Source organism: Ipomoea nil, unplaced genomic scaffold (genome assembly GCF_001879475.1).
Source record: "Ipomoea nil cultivar Tokyo-kokei standard unplaced genomic scaffold, Asagao_1.1 scaffold1286, whole genome shotgun sequence".
NCBI classification, from domain to species: domain Eukaryota; kingdom Viridiplantae; phylum Streptophyta; class Magnoliopsida; order Solanales; family Convolvulaceae; genus Ipomoea; species Ipomoea nil.
In genome coordinates, this window is record NW_017617714.1 from 2,509,301 (window position 1) to 2,536,175 (window position 26,875).

The following is a 26,875-nucleotide window of genomic DNA, read 5'->3' on the forward strand; positions in this document are numbered from 1 at the left end:
CCGTGGTCCAAAACAGCGCTGTTTCTTTTAATAAAAGAAACAACACCCGTTCCGCATAAAGTTGCTCTATTTGTATAACATATTCGGTTTCATTTTATATACACAGCAGTTTTATTTCAACACAACTACAGTTTCATTTCGATATAACTACAGTTCCATTCGAGGATACACTCAAATATGTGAAACTGTTGTTCTGTTTTATTTTATATACACTATAGTTTCATTACAACACAACTACAGTATCATTTCGATATAACTACAGTTTTATTGGACAATATACACTCAAATATGTGAAATTATTATTCAGTTTCATTTTATATACATTGCAGTTTTATTTCATTTCAATTACAGTTTCATTAGATAATATAAAAACAATATGTGAAACAATTTCATTTTAGATACACTGTAGTTTTATTTTGTAATTAATACACCAAAAATACAAACTTTGTTAAACTATAACGACAGCCATTTCTTTACTTAAAAAAGGGCGCCGTTTTTGGACCATGGTCCACGATATAACTGATGTGAGGCTTGTATCTAACACTTTTCGATTTTTTGTATGATAGAATACTTTATGTTCAGCCCATTTAATTATGGACCCTAAATAGTAAAGGAGTTGGGCCTGCTAACATCAAATCTAAGGAGGTAGGAGTCCAACTGTCCAATATTGCCTCTTTCTTCCTCATCAGTTGATTCACCATGAACCATTTTCTCAGAGCCTAACTAACGATCGAGACAGCAAAACTACTTGTGATCTTCACAAACTACTGTCCCAATTGGTCTCCAGCACTTTAGATTTTGATTCTCCTTTCTATTCCGATTAAATTTTGTTCAATTTCTTTCTGGATAAACACCGATATTCGGAATTCGATCTTCAGCTGCATAAATTGTTCGATCATTTTCGGCAATTTATGGTTAATAATATATAGGGATCTGCTTTTTTAGCTGTTTCTCCAATGGCGTCTTGGCTAAAAGCCGCAGAAGGTACGGCTCTTGCAGAATCTTTTTCTCTGTTTGCTGTCCGCGATGTAAATATTCTTATATGCGATCACACAACTGCGTGGAAATGTGTACGCTTCAATCTGAACTGTCCTGTTAATGTCTGAAGTATCTGATTTGAATAGTTTATGATTCAATGTAAAAAACGTTGAGGTGTATATGATTGGGTATACATTTTTTTTAATTGATAAAGTATTATGACTGAGTATACATGTAGTGTATACACACCGACACGTTTACTGTGAAAAATGTGAGTGTATATAGCTGCTAGATCTAACGGTACTCTACTAACTAAGATAGCAGTAGATCATGTGATGCCGCAGAAAAGGGTGTTTCCTTGATATGAGGATGGAATTGTTGCCCACTATTCTCTTTTTTCCCCTTTTTTGTTTGGCCACTTGACGTTAAGCTCAGGGATGTCTGTAATTGCTACGAAATTTCATGACTGCATACTGTTCTCTGGCGCAGTGTTTGTTCTCATATTTTTCTACCTCTCCAGTAAAGAAACCAGAAAACATAAATGCAGGGTGAAAAAATGAATACTCAAAGAAAAGTTGCACTGCTACCTTTTTCACACGGAAAAATCTCAATTAATTGCTTTCTGTTTAACAGAAGATAGGGCTCAAAGTGGTGCTATATATCAAGCCAATTTTTAAGTTGATATATTATTTACAAGGAAGAATGCATGAATATTTCTTAACTAATTCATGAATATTTTCTCTAATGCCATCTCCCTTAGGAACTAAAATTGTTCTTTTGTTGCACCAGATTTGTTTGAAGTAGTGGATCGGAGGGCAAAGCTTGCAGCTGGTGAGAAGGTAGATGAGCAGCCTAGTTCTCAGACACCAGGTATTTTAATGCCTTTTGATTTATATATGCTGCTTCTAAGAAGAATATTAATGATTTTGACCTTGGAACTCGTATAGATGGTTAACGGTTTTTAATGGCATATTTGGGCTTTTGTGATATGAATCTTATAGGACTTAAGTTCACTTATGTTTTGATAAATTGCATACCAAGAATAGAGGTTGCATAGAAACGTGAAACAAGGACATGAGACACAAGGAAATGACAATTTTAAAAAATGCAGAATACAATATAGGGGGAGATGTGCAAACATAAAAATATAGGAGTATATTTGCAAAAAATGGATAAATATTTTTTCCTTAAATATGCATAAATATTAATTGTTTACTAGTCCCATAATTGAGAGCAATAGACTAATAAATACTAAAAAGTAAAAAAGTCAATTTAAAATAAAATAATTTAACGTCCTAAATATTAGTAATTGTGAATATTCTAATTGCTCATGATAGGGACTAGGACTGTACCGGAAAAAGAATAAGAACCCATGTTTCTTTTGATCCTTTTTGTTTTTAATTAGACCCTTGAAACACCATTTTTTTAAACTACAGAATGTCCCTAAAACATTTTGAAGAAATTTATTGGGCCGGGGTTGGGATTGGGAATGTGTTCAAAATGCAGAAATTCTCCCCATAAGACTTTTCATGCATCATAGCCAAGAACTAGATCGTGTCATTTGTCAAAAGTAAATTATAAAACAGTCCTTAATCTTTAGATGGAGCTCTTGATTAACAGCAGCCTAAAATAGGTGTTTTTATTTAAACATAGTTTCTTAGTGTCTATGACTAATTCTAATATTCATTACTTTTTGTGGTCTAACTACTTAGTGTCCAATGGACAAGGATCTCAACCAAAGAGGTCAAGGCCGAGAAGGAAGGTATTATTGAGTGCTATCTATTTCTACTATTTCAATTAATATATTTAACGTTCTTGTCTCCATAATATGCCTGACAATAAGATCCTTTGCAGCCTCAAAAGCGAGTTTCTTCAAATCAAAAGCCTAACATATTTGATACTGAAAGTACACAAACTCCCAAAGAAATGCCAGAATCAGATGTGGCCGCCAATAGAGATAAGGATGTTATGCTTGTTGAAAATAATCAGACACTTCCGGACAAAACTACCATCAAAGAGAACCAAAATGTGGATGGAGATGGTGCTTCAGTGGATGCTCCTTTATCTGAAACAATCGCTAATAATGAGCTAAATGTTAGCATTAATAGCACGGAAGCAGAAGCACATGGCAGTGATACAAATATTGTGCCCTTAAAATCAAATGATAAGCATACAAGTGAAAACATTTCAGAAGTTCATGAAGGGCCTACACAACATGCTTCTAGTGTTGTTGATGATAATACCTCACATAATAATGGACCAGTTGAGTCAAGCCAGGCCATTGTCCTTGATGATGCAGGATCGCCTAAGAACAATGAGCATGAAGAACTTCAGTCTGCAAGTGGAGGTGATCCTGGTAAAGTTGATAAGCTAGTGGAGGATACTAATGCCAAAGCTGAAATAGTTTCAGACTTAAACACGCTTCCGGAAGACAAAACTACTACTACTTCCATGAAAGTGCAAGAGCAACTTGATGAGGTAAAGGATATAATAATATTGGTTATGGATTGCTTCTGATCTTTGTCATGTAGACACCTTTTTAATTCTGTTATTTGTTCAGGCTCAAGGGTTGCTTAAAAATACAAGTTCTACTGGTCAGTCAAAGGAAGCACGGTTGGCTCGGGTATTTCATTTTTCTATACTATATAATCCTAATCCTGGATGAAACTATATGCATTTCCCCATTAAGCCATACAAGTTATTATTCCTCTGTTAGTGAAAATGTATATGTCCTGTTATAACTTGTAAAAAATTGACAATAAATTTCTTGAAAAGATAAATCTAATCTATTCTGTTATTGCTTCTTAATCAGTAGCATGCTATTGTCTTTTGGAGAATAAAGAAACTTGTAAAAAATTGACAATAAATTTCTAGAAAAGAGATCGAACATTCAAATTGTTCCTTAGTACCTAAGAATGAGAAATTTAGGCTATTATCTGATTATATAGTACATAGAGTTTGATTCTATCATTCCAGAAAGCAAAGAAAGCACTGTTGTAAATGATGATGTGGAAGTAATACTAAATGAAAACTATTTACAATAGGAATGATGCAGAATCTTGCCCCTAGGGGGTGAGTGTGTCACCCTGTTATGATATCCATGACTGCTATCTGCAGAGAGTTCCATTTTGGTCCTTACTAAATTTAATCTAATTAAAATCAGGTATGTGCTGGGCTTTCATCACGTCTTCAGGAGTACAAATCTGAAAATGCACAGTTAGAAGAGCTTCTTCTTTCCGAGGTGAATTTTAGCGTCATTTGAGTCTCGGATAGTAGCTTAGTGTTCATTGCACCAGCAACAAGTGCACTATATTCTGTTTAGCTGACAGTATTCCATGTAACAGAGGGAGCTGAGTAAATCTTATGAGGCTCGCCTGAAGCAGCTGCAGAAAGATTTATCTGCAGCAAAAAATGAGGTGTCAAAAGTGGAATCTAGTATGGCTGAAGCACTTTCTGCAAAGAATGCTGAAATTGAGTCTCTTGTTAGTACTATGGATTCATTAAAGAAGCAGACTGCTTTATCTGAGGGTAATCTGGCATCTTTGCAGGTTGACTTCATCTCCCTTTTGACCAGCTAGAGAATGAGCTGCTTTCTTGCTACTTGTCCTCTAAGCTGTATAGTCCCTACCATTCTCTGTCTCTTTTTGATGCACACAGTTTGCTCTTTACTTTGTCAGGCAAATATGGAGGCTCTAATGAGAAATAGGGAATTAACAGAGACGAGGATGATGCAAGTAAGTTGGTCTCTGCATTACAGTGCCAATTCACTATTTCAAGTTCTCATCATTTTATCAGTTATGTTTAAACTTATAAATCTAATTTTAATAAAATATATCATTTCTTAGGCTGTAAGGGAGGAACTGGCTGCTGCAGAACGAAGAGCTGAGGAGGAGCATGCTGCACATAATGCTACCAAGATGGTTAGATCCTACAGAGACTTAAACCTGTCTTAAAGCAATTGCTGAATGTGTTTTTAAAATGACCTTTGTAAATGTTTTTTTTTTTTTTTTTTTGGATTTTATGCTTTCCCATTAAGCCTAACTAGAAGCAGAAAATTGTGAAAAGAGTTCTAGGACATCTCTCTAGGTCCTCTTTTCAAATATTCATCTTTCTTTTCCAGCCACTGCTTGGTCCTTCCTCATCTTGGAACCCTCCACTATTCTTTTACGTTGATGGTGTCGTATCTGTAACTGAAGACTGTTTGTTTGTTACTTCTGTAACAGGCAGCTATGGAAAGGGAGGTGGAACTAGAACACCGTGCTCTTGAGGCCTCCACTGCATTGGCCAGGATCCAGGTACTCTTTCAGATGTTAAGGTTAAACATAAATATTGCTGTTATTGAAACTCTATGCTTGATCTTCTAATGAGTAAATTGTGAGTGGAGATCACTGCTGCAACTATCATGATTTTTCACACACGTATACATGCATCATTTTGGGACCCATGAAATTAATTGTTACATTGCCTGACAAACCTGAATCGGACTATTAGTTCAACTATGGTTAGGGAGAAGGAAATCAAGGAATAGATTTGAATATTCAGTGATGATTGTGGCCAGTGTCCTTGTGTTTCTGGTTGGGGATTGGATCCACTCTGTGATCTTAAGTTGCCTCAAAAAAATATTATCTTTGTTGTACCCATTACATGTCGGATTTGTTCAATATTTATTTTCATAAGCCTCTTTCTTTAAATTTGTTCAAAAGTTTAGAAAAAATACCCAGTGTCCTTGTGTTTCTTGTTTGGGATTGGATCCACTCTGTGATCTTAAGTTGCCTCAAAAAAATATTTTCTTTGTTGTACCCATAACATGGCGGATTTTGTTCAATATTTATTTTCATAAGCCTCTTTCTTTAAATTTGTTCAAAAGTTTAGACAAAATACCCAGGGTCCTTGTGTTTCTGGTTTGGGATTGGATCCACTCTGTGATCTTAAGTTGCCTCAAAAAAATATAATCTTTGTTGTACCCATAACATGTCGGATTTTGTTCAATATTTATTTTCATAAGCCTCTTTCTTTAAATTTGTTCAAAAGTTTATAAAAAATACCTCTGTATTCTGTATTCTCTGTCTCACACCTCTTAGAGTAAATACTCCACCCTATAAATACAAGCTAGAGGACTTATGATATGGAAACAAGTTTCCATATACCTACCACTCAAATCCCTAATCTCCAGGCTTCCTAATATGTAAGAGTTCCATATTTGTAAATTCCATAAGAAAATTAAATAATCAACCTTTTTTTCTCAAATATGCATGGGTTCTACTGAATTTATGTTTGGTGGTGTTTTTACAGCTGAATTTCCTTACTGAACAACTGCCTGATAGCCTTAATGGCAAGTTGAACTTCATTAGTCAAAGATATAATAATTCTTGTCGTTCATCTTCAGAGAACTGCAGATGAAAGGATGACAAAGGCGGCAGAACTTGAGCAAAAGGTGGCACTGCTTGAGGTATGGTGATATCATCATAATCACGAGTGGTTTTATACATCTATCTATATAAAAGTTCCTTATGGTTGTTCCTGTTTTTTGGAAGGCTAAACCCTTCACTTCAATTTTTTTCTTGTATATTTTATTAATTAACTACTAATTATTTGAAAACCTATTCATATAAAACTTCATAATTAGGTTTAGAAATTCCCTTCCTAAAAACTTTAGGAATGAATCCTAATAGAGACAACCTATTATTCTTACTACTACTATTTCAAAATGATGGTGAGATACTTAATATTGATCCTACTATGTTTCTTTAAACTAAATTGTATGCTCTTGCTTGTATGATATTCAATATATGTGGAATGCATGTATATTTTACTAGTAATATAATATTCATCCACCATCAGGTTGAGTGTGCCACCTTAAATCAAGAATTACAAGATATGGAAGCTCGTGTTCGTCGTGGACAAAAGAAATCTCCAGAAGATGCAAACCAAGCAATTCAGGTCTACGACTGGCTATAATCTTCGGTTTGTTTATTCATGCTGCAAGAGAAAAATTATATGGAGTAAATTATTTTATCACAAACTTAGAACTTTCTTCTTTAATAATTTTATTTTGCTGCACATACTACCTGATGCTTTTAAATTTTCCAGAAATGAATATTCATTCTATTATCACTTAAACTTTTGTCAATTATAAATGAGAGATCCACACTATGTAGGGATGGCAATGTGCCCCGTCCCCGACCCGAAAGAGACGGGGATGGAGAAAATTTTCGGGGAACGGGGACGGGGATGGGGAATATGTGTGATTCCCCGCTGGGGACGGGGACGGGGACGGGGATACCCCTCCCCGCCCCGTCCCCGAATAATTTTATATATATATATATATATATATATATATATATATATATATATATATATATAAAGTACTAACAGTATATATAACAGTACAGTGCAAAAGTGCCAATTATATATACTGTGTCAACATTCATTATAAAATATATATATAGTTCATTACACACACATATATAGTATACTGTTAGTACTTTATATATATATATATATATATATATATATATATATATATATATATATATATATATATATATATATAGTTAGTTAGTTAGTATTTTAATTTTTGAAATTAGTACTTAAATTTTAAATTTTTATTATTATTAAAAATTAAAATTATTTAACATTTTGACTAGGAGTTGACGGGGAATGGGGATTCCCCGACCCCATTTAATTCTCCGCGGGGATGGGGATGGGGAACATTTCCAATTCCCCGCCAGGGACGGGGACGGGGTCGCTGGGATGGGGATGGGGAGTATACTCTCCGCCCCCGCCCCGTTGCCATCCCTAACACTATGTCATCTAACACCAAGTTTAAACTCTCTATGTTTGACTTTAAATCTCTTAAAAAAATACCTTCGTGTTTTTCAAAGAAAAAGAAATCATGAATTTCCTACATAAACTTCTGACCTCAGATTTTCCAGATGGCATTTCCACAGTTGTTGGAGTTGCCCTGGGAATTTTTTTCATATTTTATTGACATTTACATTGCCCTATCTTGTACTAGATAATGTTCTGCATGCCCTGCGATGTTCCCTAGTTTCAAATTCTTGGCAAACTAGCATGTAATTTTACATCTCATCAGCTTAAAGACACCCCAATTTTGCATCTCATCAGCTTAAAGACACCCCGGATGGAGTATGTGATAATGAACTTTCATTTTTTGGACATAAAGTTGCAGGCATGGCAAGAGGAGGTGGAGCGTGCACGCCAAGGTCAAAGAGAGGCAGAAAACAAGCTTGCTTCAATGGAGGCAAGATTATATTTCCTTTTTAATTTACCTTAAATGTTTAATGCATCATAATAACAATATGACCATGTTTATGGAGAACCAATAACTTAAGGACTTCATGAGTCTTACACTATTTGCTTGCAGGCTGAAATGCAAAAGCTGAGAGTTGAAATGGCTGCCATGAAAAGAGATGCAGAGCATTACTCACGTCAAGTGAGAGAACTCAATTCTCACACTAGTTTGCTTGTGATTTGAATATTTGATTCTGTTTTCTTCAACTCATTCCAACGCCCCCTCTATCCTTTGTTTGGCTAATCATGTTTCTTGAGCATATTCTCCAGATTTATTAATAGAATATGATCTGACAGGAACATATGGAGCTAGAAAAACGGTATCGTGAACTGACAGATCTATTGGTATTTATGACAAAGACTTTCTCCAGTAACTTTTATTCTGTATATATTCTTTATTTGATTTCTGGTGCATTTATTTGTAATAAAACTATCCATACACTTTCAGTATTACAAACAAACACAGCTTGAAGCAATGGCCACAGAAAAAGCTGCAGCAGAATTTCAATTAGAGAAGGAAGTAAAGCGTCTTCAGGAGGCACAGGTTTGTGGCTTTCTTTTTAAGCATCTTTTGCATGGCCTGGCATGTGACTCAAAAAGGTATGTGTTGCCTATTTGCCTTGAAACAGTTAGAAGCTGAACGGAGCAGAGTTTCTCGCCGAGCATCAACTTCTTGGGAGGAAGAGACTGACATTAAAACGCTTGAGTATGTTGCCTTTGCAAATCATTTATTTATTTATTTTTTTTTTTTTTGGCTATTAACTCTATTACATTGTAGTATCTGTTCATCTATACTTTTCTCAACCTATTGAAGCACAAAGAGTCAACACCACCTCCACTGAGGCTCGATCTCATGACCTCCCATATGAGAGAGCCACTACATGCCATCTGAGCACAATGTGCTTGGCTTGCAAATCATTTATTACTTGAATGCAAATTCGAATTGCTTTTACAATATATATTTTATAAGAGCATTAGGCAAATCAAAGCACTTGATATAGAATACATGGTTTCAATAGTTTTCACTTGTGAATTATGTGTGCTAAAGATTGCAATTTGGTAAACCATCTTTCAATTTGCTTCCTATTTGGCTATTTCTCTGCTTCATTTGGAGGTTATAGGTTTCATCTTAATTGTTTTTTTGAAACATAGATGATGCTTCTGTTACAGAAATAACCATGCCATCTGGGGGTTCGCCAATGCATATCAAACATTTTATCCTCAACTTAAAGCTTAAGTTGTTTGTGAGGCAACATACTTCAATTTTCATTTGTTTAGTAATTACATTGTGGACTTACAGCAAAAATGGGAAACATACCTTCCATTTGTTGTGGAGTCCCAGACTTGTACCTTTATCCCACTTCCCCCTTTTACACTGAAAGGATTAGGGTGGTCATGCATGCAGCGGTCCTTTCTTTCTTTTCTTTTTCTCCCCGATGTCATAGTCTTGAGTCTGATTAAGAAAATCAAATTGCAGGCCTCTCCCATTGCATCATCGACATATGACTGCAGCCAGCATACAGGTACACTTGCTGTTTAAACAACCGCATGCAGTGCAAAGGAAACTAATATTTTTTTTTTTTTTTTGTATATAAATTTTCTCGACAGTTACAGAAGGCAGCAAAACTTTTAGACTCGGGGGCTGTCAGGGCTACACGATTTCTATGGCGATATCCAACGGCTCGAGTTCTTTTGCTTTTCTACCTGGTCCTTACAAAACCTTCTCTCTTACACTGCTATACTGTGGCTGATTTGGTAAAATTTAAGTATAATGTGACTGTTGCTATATATGATGTAACAGGTCTTTGTTCATTTGTTCTTGATGTACTTGCTGCATCGCCTCCAGGTATGGAGAACTTCCCTTCTGCCCTCTAGCATCATATATGGAAATATATGCACTTCAATTTCCTTACATTCTCCTCTTCCCCTGATTTTATTTAGTGCACTTTCAGTTGTCTATTTGCCTTCTTAGCAAACTGTATTCATGTGCTTTGCCCTTTTATCCCACAAGCATTACATAGACAACAAAAAAGTGATAAAATTCCATTTTGGTATTCTTGTGCTTCATTGTTTTTTAGTTGCTATGCTTTCCACTGAATGTGTCCCGTGAAATGAGCAGGAACAAGCTGATACACTAGCAAACAAAGAAGTTGCAATGTCTATGGGTCTGGTGAACCAAACCTTACCGTGAGGCTTCTTGCTAACAGAGTATATCTAGTATTATTAGGAAAACCACGATCGGTTTCGCATAGCTTACTTCACAACCAGATATAGGTGGCAAAAAACAAGAAAGACATGAAGGGAAAGATTGTGCTTGTGCTTCATTTCCGTAACCAGTGCAATGTCTATGGGGCTGATTTTTGCTTTGACAATGCACATGATTCAGGTTTGATGGCTCGAACCAGGCTTGTGCAATTGTTTCAACAATTTCCTCAATGATGAATTTCTTTCTACTTTATTCCTTTTTGCATCTCATCCAACCGGTGTGATTATACAAAGAATGCATACAAGTATTATACTTTGAGCTAACATGATGTGGTTTTTAGTTGGCATTTTTTATAGAGTGGTGCCTCTTGGGATATGATTAGAAACCCTACCAATATGAGCTTTTCAGTGCCTTTTATTTCATTTGTAAAGACTTAAAGCAATGTATATACCTTGTAATTATCAAGAACAATTTGGTTCATTTTCTTCAGATTCTCTTGTTAATCTAATGATCTGCTTATTACTCAATCTAGGATTTCTTGTGGATTAGGATGTGAAAGGGAAAAGTGTTTTACATGCTTTTTCCCAATTTACCTCTCATATATCATCACAATGCAATGTATTTCAGTCTTTCTTTTAACTAGTGCGCTGCCTCATCAATACTTACTTTTCAATCCACTTAACTTTCTTTGCAAGTGAAATTCAATACTAGAAAAATCAAATAAAAACAAACATTGTAAATCTCACGTATTCGCCCAAATTATCGTGAAACCTACATTTTTTTCTTTTATTTCCGATGTTTGTTGAAGTGGAAGTAGAGTCATTTGCAATCTTTACTTTTTTACTTATGGCATCCCCAATAAGGAGATCTTACATAAGTTTTGGAATAGTAAAAGCTTGAGGTTTGGTTTTAAACAAATGTGATGGTTGGGATTTTAGTAGTTTTTTTCTCCTGCAAAAATGGGTTCTTTGTGGGCCCCATCAAATATTAAACAAAGAGAAAAGATGAAAAAGCAAGCACGTATTGCGCAATTTTTGCGCCCAGTAAGGCCACGCGCCTTCTGGGCACGTTTGGTGCAGCTTTTTATATATATTTTTTATTTTTCTTTTTAGATTTCTTTTTTTTTTTTCTTCTCTTTTTTCCTTCATCCTCTCTCTCCTAGTAGGCACCTCAAAAATCATTTTTACGCCCAGTAAGATCACGCGCCTTCTGGGCACGTTTGGCGCAGCTTTTTATATATTTTTTCTATTTTTCTTTCAGATTTCTTTTTCCTTTTCCTTATCTTTTTTCCTTCATCCTCTATCTCCTAGTAGGCACCTCAAAAACCGCAAAAAACTCATTACTATTGAGGATGGTTGCACTCATACGTGCAATTTTGATGCTTGCTTTTAATATGACAAGCCCAATGCCATGTCATTGTTTTTTTCTTTTCTTTTAAATCATACATGGAATAAAATGCTTGCTATACCCATGTTATCTTCACTCACTTTTAAAATGACATATCACTAAATTTGCAATTATTCACTATTCACTCTTTATTTATCCAATGAATCACATTAATCAAGATTCTTCCAGTATTTTCGTGCACATTCTCCTACCCAACGAACTGTAAGGGTAAACTTGTGATAGAGCACCGGAATAGGGGAAATCACACTGTTGTGTGTTTTATTTGTGTAATTGGTGCATTACTAGCCTTACTCTAGTGTATTTGTAGATTCCCATTGGTGCCAAGTTCAGGTGTGGCAACGCCTTCCCGTGTGGTCAGTGCGGCCGCACCAATTGTATACAAATATACACAATCCATGTTATGAAATGCACAGCAAAAAACATATACAAATTAGGTACGTATCACAAAAAACGTGTCATTATATATGAATAAATACATCATATAGTGTTCGGGAATACACTATTGGTGTGTTTCACTGTGGTGTGTTTTATTACACTATTGGTGCACATTGTCAACACTGTTGGTGTATTTATAGAACCCGGCCGCTATAAATATGGCAAATTATGCTGTGCATCCGTATGCACCATGCAGGGTGCATACGGATGCAAAAACGACGTCGTTTTATTAAAAACGCGCGTCTCCCCTTAAAAAAAATCGTCTCCACTTAAAAAAATTCAAGTTCAATTCCCAGCAACAACATATGAACTAAAATTCCAGAATCGATGAACTAAAATTCTAGAATCGATGAACTATAATTCCAGAATCTATGAACTAAAATTCCAGAATCTAATCTATGAACTAAAAATTCCAGAATGAATGAACTAAAATTCCAGAATCTATGAACTGAAATTTCAGAATCGATGAACTACAATTCCATAATCGATGAACTATAATTCCATAATCAATGAACTAAAATTCCATAATCAATAAACTAAAATTCCAGAATGAATGAACAACATAATGTTGTTGCTGGGAATCGAACCTGATTTTTTTAAGGGGAGACGCGCGTTTTTAATAAAACGACGTCGTTTTTGCATCCGTATGCACCATGCATGGTGCATACGGATGCACAGCATAACAACTCTATAAATAGCCACTGTAATTACCATAACACCCCCACTTACCAAAACGCGCTAAAAACCTCAAATCCTCAAATCCTCATTAATTAGCCACTGTCGTTGGATTAAACTAATTCAACGACACAGATACCACCAAACCGCCACACCTAATAACATGACCACATATGAGCTCTTATATATATATATATATATATATATATATATATATAAAACGCAAAACTTAAAATTTTCAAAATTTTGACTTTTAGTAACAAATTGATTCAATTTATATTGAAAAAATCCACACTCATCACTAACCAATCTTTATATCACTTGGTAGGATTAAGCACTTACTACTTACACTAAAAGTTATAGTTAGTAGCAAATGCGTAACTTTATTTCCTTATAGACTGTTATCATATTTTTGAGACGTTGGGTGCTGAACTTCGCCTTTTCTCTTTCACTGACTTCCATTCAACAATCCCCTAGCCACCAGGTGCTAGACTTACCTTCACCGGCCTCAGTCCAACTCTAATGATGTACAACAACCTAATAATAATAATAATAATAATAATAATAATAATAATAATTGTTAGTATTATTATTATTTATATTATTGTTATATCATATAGTTTGTATTAGTTGAATAAGTCTCCTGTGACTTACCTTTTAGATAGGAGTTATTTCAGCTTCTCACTTCCTTTAGTATTGTAATCTCTTATCTGTTTGAGTTGAATTGAAAACGTTACTCTAATCTGGTATCAGTTAAGCCATCGACCCAAAATCTCCTTCTTTTACTCCCATCCTCCGATTATCATGTCCTCTCACTCTTCCGAAAGAACAGTCACGGCAGCCACCACTGGCTCGCCGGCCACCACCCAAAACAACCTTGCATCCGCCCATCACTATGTCTCCATCAAGTTAACCTCCCCATAATAATAATAATAATAATAATAATAATAATAATAATAATATGTGTATAATATAAAGGCTCAGTTGAATTTTGTCAGGCAAAAGTTTTTGTACTTTGTGCATTGATGGTTGTTCCTTGGAAATTGTTTGTCTATTTTGTCCGTTGTTCAAATTCCGACCGTAAAAGTAGAAGATTAAAAGTCAAAAAGTATTTAGGTTAGACGGTAGGCTGCATTATTGTACTTCATAGACTTCATCCCTTTCATTTGTACTTCTTTCAATTTTTTTAGCATTTTATGTCTATTCTTTGTACAGAGTCTTCAAGACAGGTCATGTCTTCTACTGGTACTCCCTATTTTATTCCCTCAGATCATACTCTCTTACACATAATTTTTGTTTATTACAGAAACAAATAAATTATGTGACTTAGATTGTTCCTATCATTTTTTTTATCTCTCTTCTTTGTCTCTCTCAATGCCATTCTTCTTCCTCTCTCAATGCCATTTTTCTCTGTTTCTTCTCCTTCTCTCCCTCCTCCATTTTCTCTGATTTCTTCTCCGTCGCTTACCCTCTCTCCCTCCATTAATTTTCTGTCGTTTGTTTCTTTCCTTCACCTCTGTTTCTTTCTCCATCTCTTCCTCCACACTGTCATTTGTAATTCATCCTACTTTAATTATATGCAGAAAGATTACCTAAAGTATTCGACACATTTAACTTTTTGATTTGTGACGTCTATTTTCCGTATTTTTTTTAATATTAATGTTAATAATTTTAGGATTTTGTCATTGTATATAGATTTGATGGCACCCAATTACAGTTTAAAGCTTTTCCAGCAGATTATGTTTTCCCAGAGTTCTTATTCTCTTTCCTTTTTATGTTTTTTGTTTTGTATTTTTATTGTTTTATTGATTTGATTTTTTTCTCTTCTGATTTCTCTCTCCAATCCTAAGCACATTCACCCTACCTACACTACTTTATATCCAAGAAAGAAAGAAACAAAGAAAAGAAAAAATAATATGGCTATGTGTCTCGGGAGTACATAGAGTAAATACTTGTAGAATTTCTCTTTTACCATTTAACTTCATACACTTCATCCTTTCATTTTATGTGTATTCTTTCAATTTTATTTTTCTATGAATTTGTCTTTTAATTTCAGAAGGTGATGTTTAGGGGAATGGATATGACCAAAATATTTTTTTAGAAGGAGCACAACTTCCCTCCTACCGGGTTGATGGAGATTATTGAGAATGATGTGTTGGGTATTCCTGGTTTGCGTCGAGCGCGTCCGCTAGGTAGGGCGTTAACGTTTTTTTGGCCTGGGGTTCCCCTCCTTTTTAATAAAAAATAATAATCAATTTTTTTTATTATTGCCTGCCATGGCAGCTTGGTAGCCAATCTGGAAGAAGGCATGCACTGCTCCATTGATGTTGTGTTTAGTAGCATGTTGAGCTGTCTTTTTCTTGCTATTTGTAGTGTTCTCTGTTAATGATATAACAAGAGTACTTTGCCCAATTCGACTGTTTCATATGAAGAGTTTGGGTGTGTATTTGATTCATCTGACTGTGTTTTTCATCACAGGAAAAGATGCGAATACTTCTGTATGTGCAGAAGGTTACCTTGCACTTTATTGATGGTATGATCATTTTTGTGTTATACAATTTTCTGAATTTTGTTTTTGTGCGGCAATTTGTTAGCTCATTTGATTTTCTTTTTTATTCCAGTAGTGACTATATATGTAATGAAGGTGAAGGATGGAATTTCTTAAGCTTGAACTGTTAGATAATAATAAAGCTAACATTAAACTGAAATAAACGAGTAACTTGACTCATTACAGCGGAAGCTTTAGAACCTTTGAACATCCCTAGCCATAGTTGTGGAAATTGCCTCTGGAATGGTAAACCTGTAGAAAGTGTTTTGTCTACCACTTCTCTCCCGAATACTCGATGGTGCGTGTCCTGAACACGGGAGCTGTGGGAGGACTCTTTTGCTTAGAAGCCTACATGCCATCAATGTAGGCAGATATTCAGTTAAAGCTTAACTTAATATCCTGAGTTGCCTAACAGATTAAGTCACTAACCCAATAACTGACTTAATCTTCCACTTGCACCACAACCACCCAATAATACAATATATTATAATATATTGTATTTAGGGAAAATACTTACATTCTCCCACTTTGTGCAAGTACCGGCACAACCTTCATTAAAGAACAAAACACATTAACCACAGTAATACGTCCTCTACTAATCAAGTGAGTAATATCTACCATGATCACATGCATTTAAATTCCCTAACTTAGGTTTTTTATGAACAAACCCTACATTTATTCTTAGTCCCTTAATGGATATTTCTCAAAATATATTATGTGCACAACTGAAGGAAGAAACCATCCAAATTGTATGATCTCCAAAATCTTAGAAGCATGCCTTAAGTAGAGATCTCTTAATGTTAGCATGATGCTAACTATATTCTATGACTTGTTTATAAGTTAACATAAACACTACCTCTAACGGCTAAGAGCTTGGAGTTGACACGTCTGTCACTCCCACTCATTAAGATAGTCAAAGGATAGTCAAGTCACAGAAACATTCCAATGACATAAACCATAAGGTCTAAGTCAATAATTTGGAATCTTAAACATACACCAACTTCCCAAATAATCTCAAGGTCCACCTCGAAATTAATTGAACATTTACGAATCTTTATATGTCTTGCAAAATTGTTTTGAGCCCTACAAATCAAAATGGCCCAGGATCAATTTTGAAGAAACTAAAGACTCTATTAACTGCTAAAGAATTTATTAATTGGCAGTGCACCACAAGTTAAATGCTTTTGTTCTAATAAATTCATTAATATTGTTACAACATTTTCATACATATGTTGTACAACCAAACGTTCAATGAAATGAACTTATGAATTATAAGAACAAAAACTAAATTAATACTTGTAGAAACTTTTGGACTTATTGTTGGACGCACAACCCAATTTGGAATGTATGAAAACAATTAAATCCATCAGTTTTAGTGGAGTATCTTAATGATCTTTTTCTAAATGATCACTCCCACTGATTAAGATATTCTTTAGCCAAATTAATGATATAACACTCATAATTGATTTGACCAACTAAATAATGAAGATATAATTCCCCACCATTAGTTGGGCATACTAAATAATCAATATTTGGTTCCAATTATAGTCCAACTAAATGAATGATTAATGAGGACATGATTCTCCACCATAGTTGGACATACTAAAATAATAAAATATGTCTTCCAAAACCAAGTTGGAATTCAGCCTAGAAGATATATTTTATTATTGGAATCCATAAGAGGTATATCATACCACGCAACTTACTATAGTTAGTCCAAATAACCAAGTAAGCTTCGTGAAAAATAATTAATAAAAGGTGTATCTAAATTTTGGGAAGTGACTAAATACATGTTTTGCCAATGCAAACCACGAAACTTAGAATTATAATTGAACTAAATTTATAAATTCTAAGAAATTGAGATAAAGTTATTATATAATGGGTTGATGAATTTATTGACATAAAACTTGCATGTGGGCTGAAGTTTTAATTCTATTAAATTCAATTAAGAAATCCTTATGATAATATTTAATCTCAATTACTAAATGGCCAGAAGAATCTAGTGACATAAAACTTGTCTGTGGGCTAAAGTTTTACTCAATAAGATCCAACTGAAATTTTATGATGAAACAATTATCGAATGAGTTGAAGAATCAAGTGACATAAAAACTTGCCTGTGGGCTAAAGTTTTAATTCAATTAGATTCATTACAACCATACAATTATCAAATGAGTTAGAAGAATCCAATGACATAAAACTAGCCTGTAGGCTGAAGTTTTAGTTCAATTAGATTTATTACAACCATTATGAGAAAACACTTAAGAGATCATGTTCCTTATCTTAATCCCTGTGGGCAAATTAAGATATATGACCTAAAGTTTACATCATAAAATTAAGCTTCATGATAGAGGTGAAAATTACTCTTAAAGTAAGTAAAATTCTTTATTCCTATCATTACTGATAAAACTACTAAACTACATTTCGATACGTAATTGCCTGTGGGCTAAATTATGATCATAGTTCAGTATTTCATCCTAATTAATCATACAAATATAACGAAATTGTCTGTGGGCTAAATTCCATCATATTACATACAATTAATCACAATTGATATGTCTAAAACTTTATGTGACCCTAACATCTCAATATATAATTTTAACTGATTAAGAATGTCGTGGCTACTCCCCAACTAATTAAAATTATAAGATCACTAGACATTTATCAAATTTTATGTGACCCAACAACTCAATATATAATTTTAACTGATTAAGGATGCTGTGGCTACTCCCCAACTAATTAAAATTATAGGATCACTAGGCATTTATCATTGCCATCTTTATGTGATTTAAACTTTAGACAATTTTTAGTAAATTAAAGATGTTGTGGCTACTCTTTAATTAATCTAAAAATTGTAATCACTTGGCAAAAGGGGAAGTTAAAGCCTAACAAACGAATTAAACCAACACATGATATACAATTATTAGGTATACTCCCAGGAAAGTTGGTCGAGACGAAGCTCGTTAAATACCAAACTCCTTAGACAGAGTAGCGTCGCAAGGGGACTAGTAGCAACAAGGCTTTTAAGCCAAGGCCATAGAACTAGTATTCCTCCACAAGAAACTTCCCTAAGTCATGCGTTCTCATGTTTGAAGTAAAACCGTTTGGGAGATCTATAAAATTGTAGATTCACCTATGAATAAGACTTTAAATCGATGAACTAAATTAACGGACTAAACGTGCTTAAATTCAGGCACTACCGCAATTAATTTTATGCATAAAGTTCAACTTAATAAGGAACTAAATCCATTCTCAAATTATGCTTTCTAAAGGCATAATAAATCGCATAATCTAAAAAAAAAAAAAAAATATTATGCTTAGAACAGATATGCATACAATTAAATAATAAACTCATATGTTCCAAATAAATTGCATAACTGAAAACAATTTTAATATGAGCAATAACCTCAAGTATACAATTAATATTCAAAACTAGTATTGACTTCTAACCAAAAGAAATCCAAAATTTGAATAATAATGTAATAGATATATACTTTGAAAGGTTAAAAACTATACGCCCACGTGAAAATGTTTTAATTGCATAAAATCAAATTTGTGAGAAACAGGCTGAATTCACAAATATCAAGCCATAGTATATGTTTTATTCGTAAATAAAAAGCTCACAAATCCTAATTGCATAATTAAACTTTATATATTATGCACTTAATGTGATTAAAAGCATAAAACAATTTAAAGAGTATGAAAAACACCAAATGTGTATTCAATTATTCATACTTAACTAAATGTGGGCAATGACATCTAAAATCATAATTCAAATACGAAATAAATTATGTGATAGATTGCCAAGAAAACATGTTTTTCCAAAATCTGAATTGATTAAAAAATCACTCTCCAAAACTCAATTAATTATATTATTAATGGCAGAAAATCGCAAATAAACCAAAAAGGCAATAAATAGCCATAATAATAGTATTATGTTAATTTGGAGACTAAATATGAAAAAACAATAGTTAAAACTGTTAAACTTTAAAACATTTTTGGATATAACTTTAAAATGTAATAAAACTTAAGTCCAAAAATAAATGTCACATAAATCAATTTGGAAACAATTCATGACTTAATACCATAAAAATAATGTTATCATTAATTAAATATTAATAGTAATAAGGAGCATTATAATCACCATGAACATTTTAATAATGACAAACATGGTAATACATATCTTAATGTTTCCATATTTTTAAGGATAAAATGTGACTAGTTCAAAATGGTTAACAACTATAACAGTAGTTACCAATAATAATAAATTGTAATTAATGATTTGCGTACCTTAATGATGAAAACTGCATCTATCGATAGCACTAACAGCGATAGCGAAAAAAGCCTCCAAAATATCTCATCTTTACGGAGAATTTAGTTGAATCGCAATCGCCCAATGGTACGTAACAGTTTAATGGTAACACTTAATTACCATTATTAATAATAATGGAAAAATGAAGTGACATGAGTAATCTTACCAATGTACCAAATATAGTAGATTACCATGAATGAATAATTATTATGAAAGATAATAAATGAGATTAGCCCCTAAACTTAATAACATTAATTAATAATGTAAATTAATAATAATTACAATAAATGTAAAACTGTAATTAAGGGATGCTAAATATTAATCTCAATTTACCACATAATAATTAATCAAGACTGTAATGAGTCGGAGACTAAAATTAAGGTATAACCAAATTACCAATAATGTAAAGGTAACATAACTATGTACATTGCTTACCATTAAGAAAACAGAATATTATTGTTAAGGCCCTGAAAACTATTAATAGATTAAAAACATCATTAACTTGAATAATAATTATAATTCTTAATGGCCAAAACAATAATTATAATTCTTAATGACTTCAAATGGTAATTGTAATCCTTAAACCCTTAATGACTCAAAATCACGCAATGATAATAATTATAGCACAAATTGCTTAAGTCAGGCCCATAAATCTTAATGTCCCAAGTTAATTATAACATGAATGATAAATGTTCTAATATGGAAATAGATCTAAACATTATATTATCACCAACAATAAATACCGTTAACAAAATACGGTAGTTAGTAATAATTGAAACTTAATAAACATGTTATAATCAAAATAAAAAAATTGCTACAATTATTATTAAAATATCAATCAAATAATAGCGGATCCATCTGACCAAGATAGGTCCTAATTAATAGCTTGTTCAAAATAGGTTTTAAAGTCCCAAGTGAAAAATAGGACTAAAATATGCTCAAAATTAAATGAGAAACCAACAAGCTCACTTAATAGGCTATATTGTCCAAAATTAGCCTAAAAGATCCAAAACTGAATGATATTTAATATGAAGGCTATGAATTAATAATATGCTATATCTAATCTTAATATATGCTTTTCTAAATGTACAATTATAATAAAATAATTTATGAATATACAAAGCATGTTTGGATTTTTGCATATTAATATATTATTAACTCATGAATTTTAAATAAATTGCAATAATTCAAGCAATTTAATATGCACATCAATATTAAATTAAAATTCAAACAGCAAATTTAATACTTAATATTTGCTCAATATTAAGTATTAATTAAATTGTGAATTTAACGCCAAAATTAAGAGAAAACTAAAGGACATTAATATAACTCTCAATATTAAATTAAAATTTAAATAGCAAATTAAAACTTAATATTTGCTCAAAATGAATAATAATTTAATTGTGACAAGAATTACTGTAATTGAACTAATAACGGCAACAATTCAATCACAAATAATATCACAAAAGGGCATTATTATTTCAAAACAAGCAATTACTTAATATTTACCATTTACCAAAATCATTTACGATATTAATTAAGGTAATAATATTAATATGGAAATATTAAAGTAAATAATTACCATTTATCAAAATTAATATATATAAATATAAAATTATTAAGTAAAGTAAATATTAATATATGGTAAATAAAAAGGATAATTGCATGTAAATAGGAGACTTACCAGTACTGCACGTCTTCTTCGCAGCTCTCTGTTCGGAACCAGCGCCGCATGATCTTGAGGAGCAGCGATCGGAGAGAGACAGAGGTGGCCGGAGCTAGTGCGACCTCAATGACCGGAAATCCAGCCCGCCTCCACCATCCTCCTCGCCGTCGTTCTCATGGCAACCGGCGACCGGAGGGAGCTGCGTCCATGGCGGTGTCCTCCCAGCGGCAAGGCTCACAGCAGAGAACCAAAGCCCACCGTCCGCCGTCCGCTGCAGCACCAACGATCGCCGCCGTGCTACGTCGCAAAATCCTCGGATTCCTTCTGTTGTCGCCCGTGAACCAGTCAGCCCCTTCTTCCATAGCATCTCCAGCCGGCGAGCTTCCATGAAACACCCAACGGATTCCGACGCCACTGAAGGAAGAAGAGAGAGAGAGCTGACGCCACGGCTCTGCAATTTGTTACCTTTGAACCGTATTCCTCCGGCCAAAATTCAATGGCGGTGTATCCCAAAAAGAAACGGCAACAACTTAGCAACAATAATAAATCAAGTCCAGAAGACAATATTCTGAAAAAACAACATATACTAAAATCAATGTATATGATATTAATTAATTTTGATTTTAGGCAATACAACCAACCAGACAAAGTTTGATAAGATTGATAGGGCTTTGATACCAAATGTTAGATAATAATAAAGCTAACATTAAACTGAAATAAACGAGTAACCTGACTCGTTACAGCGGAAGCTTTAGGACCTTTGAACATCCCTAGCCATAGTTGTGGAAATTGCCTCTGGAATGGTAAACCTGTAGAAAGTGTTTTGTCTACCACTTCTCTCCCGAATACTCGATGTCCTGAACACGGGAGCTGTGGGAGGACTCTTTTGTTTTGTCTACCACTTCTCTCCCGAATACTCGATGTCCTGAACACGGGAGCTGTGGGAGGACTCTTTTGGTTAGAAGACTCTTTTGCTTAGAAGTCTACATGTCATCAACGTAGGCAGCCTACATGCCATCAACGTAGGCAGCCTACATAGCCTACATGACATCAACGACTTAATATCCTGAGTTGCCTAACAGATTAAGTCACTAACCCAATAACTGACTTAATCTTCCACTTGCACCACAACCACTTAATAATACAATATATTATAATATATTGTATTTAGGGAAAATACTTACATGAACTATATAAAATACCATTTCTTTCTTCTTCTTCTTCCTGGTCTGCAACTCTCTCTCTATTCTTATCTTTTGTTACTACTGCTTACTAGATGGTCTGTTACACCAAGTTCCTGCATATGGGGCTTTTTATATCGGGTTACAGCTTCCTGCATATGGGGCTTTTTATATCGGGTTACAGCTTATGGATTTATGAATCCTGCTTCTCAGGGCAAACAACACGCAAAGTGCTTGTGACACCAGTTGGAATGAAATCACGTCCTTCAATTTTTGGCCTATTAAAATTTCATCTTATAAGTTTTGCATTTTCTTTTACTTATTGACATAGTTCTTTTTGTATATTTTAAGTTATAGCATTAAATAGTTCCTTTTAACTAGAATTTGATTAGGGTTTTAGCATAGTTCTTGAGCGACAAGGGAATGAATTGGATTCAATCTCTCATAATTTATTAATATTAATTTATTTATTTTATTTATATAATTATATTGATATTTCATTTTGTATCAATAAATCATCCCAATGGAAATGAATGTACTTCATATGAAACTTGGATTGCTTGAACTATAGAATGATTGGATGGTTGATGATTGTTATAAATGAACCCTTTTAAGGGTTTTTATACTCATTCCACCTTTTTAATGAATGGTGGAGATCTACTAAATCCTACGCTAGAGATTAATCTTTAGAATCTTCCATAAATCTCTACACAAATCTATGAATTTTTAGATTTTAGAATATTCTATAAATCTCTATACAAACATACTTACATGCTTCTAGAAAATTTTACAAACAATGGGAAGCTAGCTATATAAAAGTATAAGAATGATCTAGAATGATGTAGCAAACCTCGAAAATATGTTGCAAAGATGCACGGGTGCTACACTGTTTCCTTATTAGTTTGTGTTTCCAATTTACCCTTATTATATTGTGTTTTTTATTTACCCTTATTAGACTGTGTTTCTTCCTCATTGCCAATTTCAATTTGAAGTCCTTAAGTTTTAAAGTTTTGATACACTTTGTAGTGTTCTCTTTAGATCTCGGATTTCGTAAGTGTAAAGCATGTTTGAATGAGCATGATAAACAAATGCCCATGTGATCATGAAATAGTTTCAATGACCACTGCCTTCTTCCGGACTGGGCAGACGTTATTTTTTCTCTCGTATGTTTCTTTCCTTCCGTTATGTTTCTTCTCCCTCGCTTCCTCCACAACTATTGACTATTATTTGTAATTCATCATGCATTAACTATACACACAAAAAAATTACCTAGGTATTCAACACATTTGATTTTTTTTTTTTTATTTGTGAAGTTTATTCTTCGTCTAAATATACATTCATATACCAGTGTTATATACAAGTTATACATTTTAATCTATGTTGTGCTTTGTGAGTGAATGAATCAAGTGTTTATTGATGTAAAATGGCTAGCTATAAATAGTACACAAAGTGAGAGTAAATAGCAGGAAGTTACAACCACTAGTCTAATAAAGCTATTCCACATGAGTGTAACTAGAATAGAGATAGAATGTGTCAACCACTCATATCCTTAATACGCCCCCGCAAGAGTGAGGATCCGTCGGAGACTCCAATCTTGGATCAAAAACGAAGGAAAAGATGACGTCACAGAGGCCTAGTGAGAAGATCGGCTAACTGAGCGGAGGATGGAACATGTTGAACAACTAGCGCACCACTAGTAACTAGATCCCGTACAAAGAAGTAGTCTAAAGCCAAGTGTTTCATACGTGAGTGAAACACCGGATTTTTACAGACGTAGGTGGCGCTGAGATTATCACAAAGTAGAACCGGGGGCTGTACAAGACTCAACCTGAGCTCCTGGAACAAATTTTTAATCCAGAGGACCTCAGCAGCCGCATTCGCCAAGGCCCGGTATTCAGCTTCTGTCGACGAACGAGAAACAGACTTCTGCCGTGAGGACTTCCAAGAAATAAGGTTGTCGCCTAGATACACCAAGTACGCCGTAGTCGAGCGTCCAGCAGTGTTGCACCCGCCCCAATCGGAGTCGGTATATACACGAAGCCGCAAAGCTTGTCTAACGTGAAGGAAAAGGCCGTGATAAACAGTCCCTTTGAGGTAGCGAAGCAGACGTTTAGCAGCTTGCCAATGGAGCTCCGAAGGTGCATGCATGAACTGTGAGAGTCGATTGACTGCAAACGCCACATCTGGCCGGGTGATCACAAGGTAGTGCATGAGACCTACCAAGCAGCGAAATTGAGTGGCATCCGTCGCATAATCAGGTGACTGAAGAGGTACTAACTTTTCTGAAACAGCCAGTGGTGTCGAAACATCCTTTGCACCATCCATTTTGAACTGCGTGAGTATATCAGTTATATACTGGTTTTGTGACAGGAACACACCATCACTAGTGGAGATGACCTCGACACCCAAGAAATGGTGGAGCGTACCGAGATCCTTCTGTTAGGAACACATGTATTAGGATTTTGATGATACCAATGTAACTTAGATAGTAGACCCCTAACTTTTTGTCATTTATCTCGCTACTTTCGTCTTAGACGAAAGGTGCCATAACTCACTGTGTAATTCGTGTGAAGTTAGTCAAACACACGAAATCAAGTTATGATCTTTAGTTAGGTTTCTTTGAACGAAAGAAGATTTGATGATTGAAGCAGAGCCATCTCTCGGACAGACCACGAATGGATGGATGATCTTTTACAGTCGAAATCAGAAACTGAAAGTTGTCTAACATTCAAACTGACAAGACAATCCATCTTCTCTCAACTCAAGAAGAATGTTGTTAAATGTCTCAGCTGATGGATCATCCTAAGAATAAGTATTCCTAAGAATGAGAGCACGCTTATCTAGATGCATTAAATGTCATAGTATCACTTTTCAGAGCTAGAAGACAAAACATGCAGGAGTTCTTGTCTCCAACGTCTATATGGTACAACTGCATTTAATGAAGCAATATATGACCGGACGGCCACCTTCTCCAATGGAGAAGGACGGCCAGATCTGGCCGTCTTCTCCAATGGAGAAGGACGGCCAGTTCTGGTCGTTCTTCTCCAATGGAGAAGGCGGCCGTCCGGTCGTCTTCTCCGGTGGAAGACGACCGGACGGCCGGATTTTGTCACCGGTGACCAGATTTTGTCGCTGGTCGCCGGATTTTGTCGTCGGTCGCCGAAATTGAAATGACCTGTAATAACAGGTCATTTACCGGTTTTTGGATTTCATTGACCCAATTTGACATGTTTGAGGGTTTAATTGCACTTTTGTAAAGTTTATGGGGCTAATTGACCTTTGGGTTAAAGTTTAGGGGCCTATTTGACCATTTTCTCTAACAAATATTACAATTTCGCCAAGTAGCATGTAACTCAATTACATCTATATGGTTCTCCCAAATGAGAAGTCGCGAGTTTGAACTCCAATTGAGACATTGACTCTTTGTACTTCAATACATTAAAAAAATGTATATAAACAAATACTACATTGTAATATAATCAATAGTATTCAAAAAATATTACATTTTATAAGGATCACAATTTCATCTAAAATAATATTACAATATTTATCATTAATAACCATCATTATTACAATTATTACAATAATAAACATGCCATCTTACCTATTAAATCTCACATTCACGTCCAAACACCATTTAAATGTTTGGAAGCGTAGCAAAGAAGAGAAGCTCCTGTCTTTTCCACCCTTTTTTACATAGACTCTGCTTTGTCGTTCTCGTATGCTGACTCAAAAAGAATCTTTTTTAATTCCATTTTGTACATTATCAAATTAAAAGAGGGCTATAGCCTCCTAGTCTTTGTCCAAAGGATCATGAAACCTCCAGGCTTCCGACATTTTCTTGATTTCCAAAGTTTCAGAAATCCCAAATTAAAAATGTGGGTATAAAATTAGGGAAGATACACAATGTGGCGGAGTAAATTTGGTGGAAATTAAATTAGTGGAAGCAAGCCATTTGTAGAGGAAGAGCTTTTCTTTGTTGTGTTTTGCATCACTATTTTCTTATTTTTTGTGAAATTATAATTAGACCATTTTGTCCATGATCGGGATTATTACCACGATTTTGTCCACGACCCTTTGTATTTCCATTGTAATATGACACACCATTTATTTCACGAAATGGGATTGAACTAGTAGCTGTGTGTCTCGTGATTTT

At 34.3% G+C, this 26,875-nt stretch overlaps 1 protein-coding gene across 3 annotated transcripts; it reads left to right on the forward strand.

Annotated features, from left to right (window-relative positions):
• Positions 1 to 663: 663 nt before the first annotated feature.
• LOC109184841 (golgin candidate 1) lies at positions 664 to 10,987 on the forward strand. 3 transcript variants are annotated; one of them, XM_019334890.1, is made up of 21 exons: positions 665 to 984; positions 1,768 to 1,848; positions 2,691 to 2,740; positions 2,833 to 3,456; positions 3,539 to 3,601; positions 4,142 to 4,219; positions 4,323 to 4,526; positions 4,656 to 4,712; positions 4,824 to 4,898; positions 5,202 to 5,273; positions 6,365 to 6,427; positions 6,820 to 6,918; positions 8,171 to 8,242; positions 8,366 to 8,434; positions 8,590 to 8,637; positions 8,741 to 8,836; positions 8,922 to 8,998; positions 9,770 to 9,815; positions 9,901 to 9,999; positions 10,094 to 10,138; positions 10,412 to 10,987. In XM_019334890.1, exons 1-21 carry the CDS (start codon positions 957 to 959, stop codon positions 10,481 to 10,483), a joined length of 2,118 nt encoding a protein of 705 aa, XP_019190435.1. In that variant the 5' UTR covers positions 665 to 956; the 3' UTR covers positions 10,484 to 10,987. The 3 variants fall into 3 exon arrangements, with proteins under 3 accessions (XP_019190437.1, XP_019190435.1, XP_019190434.1); XM_019334889.1 differs by having other exon boundaries at positions 666 to 984; positions 8,165 to 8,242; XM_019334892.1 differs by lacking the exons at positions 9,770 to 9,815; positions 9,901 to 9,999; positions 10,094 to 10,138; positions 10,412 to 10,987 and adding an exon at positions 9,207 to 9,744 and having other exon boundaries at positions 664 to 984; positions 8,165 to 8,242; positions 8,922 to 9,015.
• Positions 10,988 to 26,875: the final 15,888 nt, after the last annotated feature.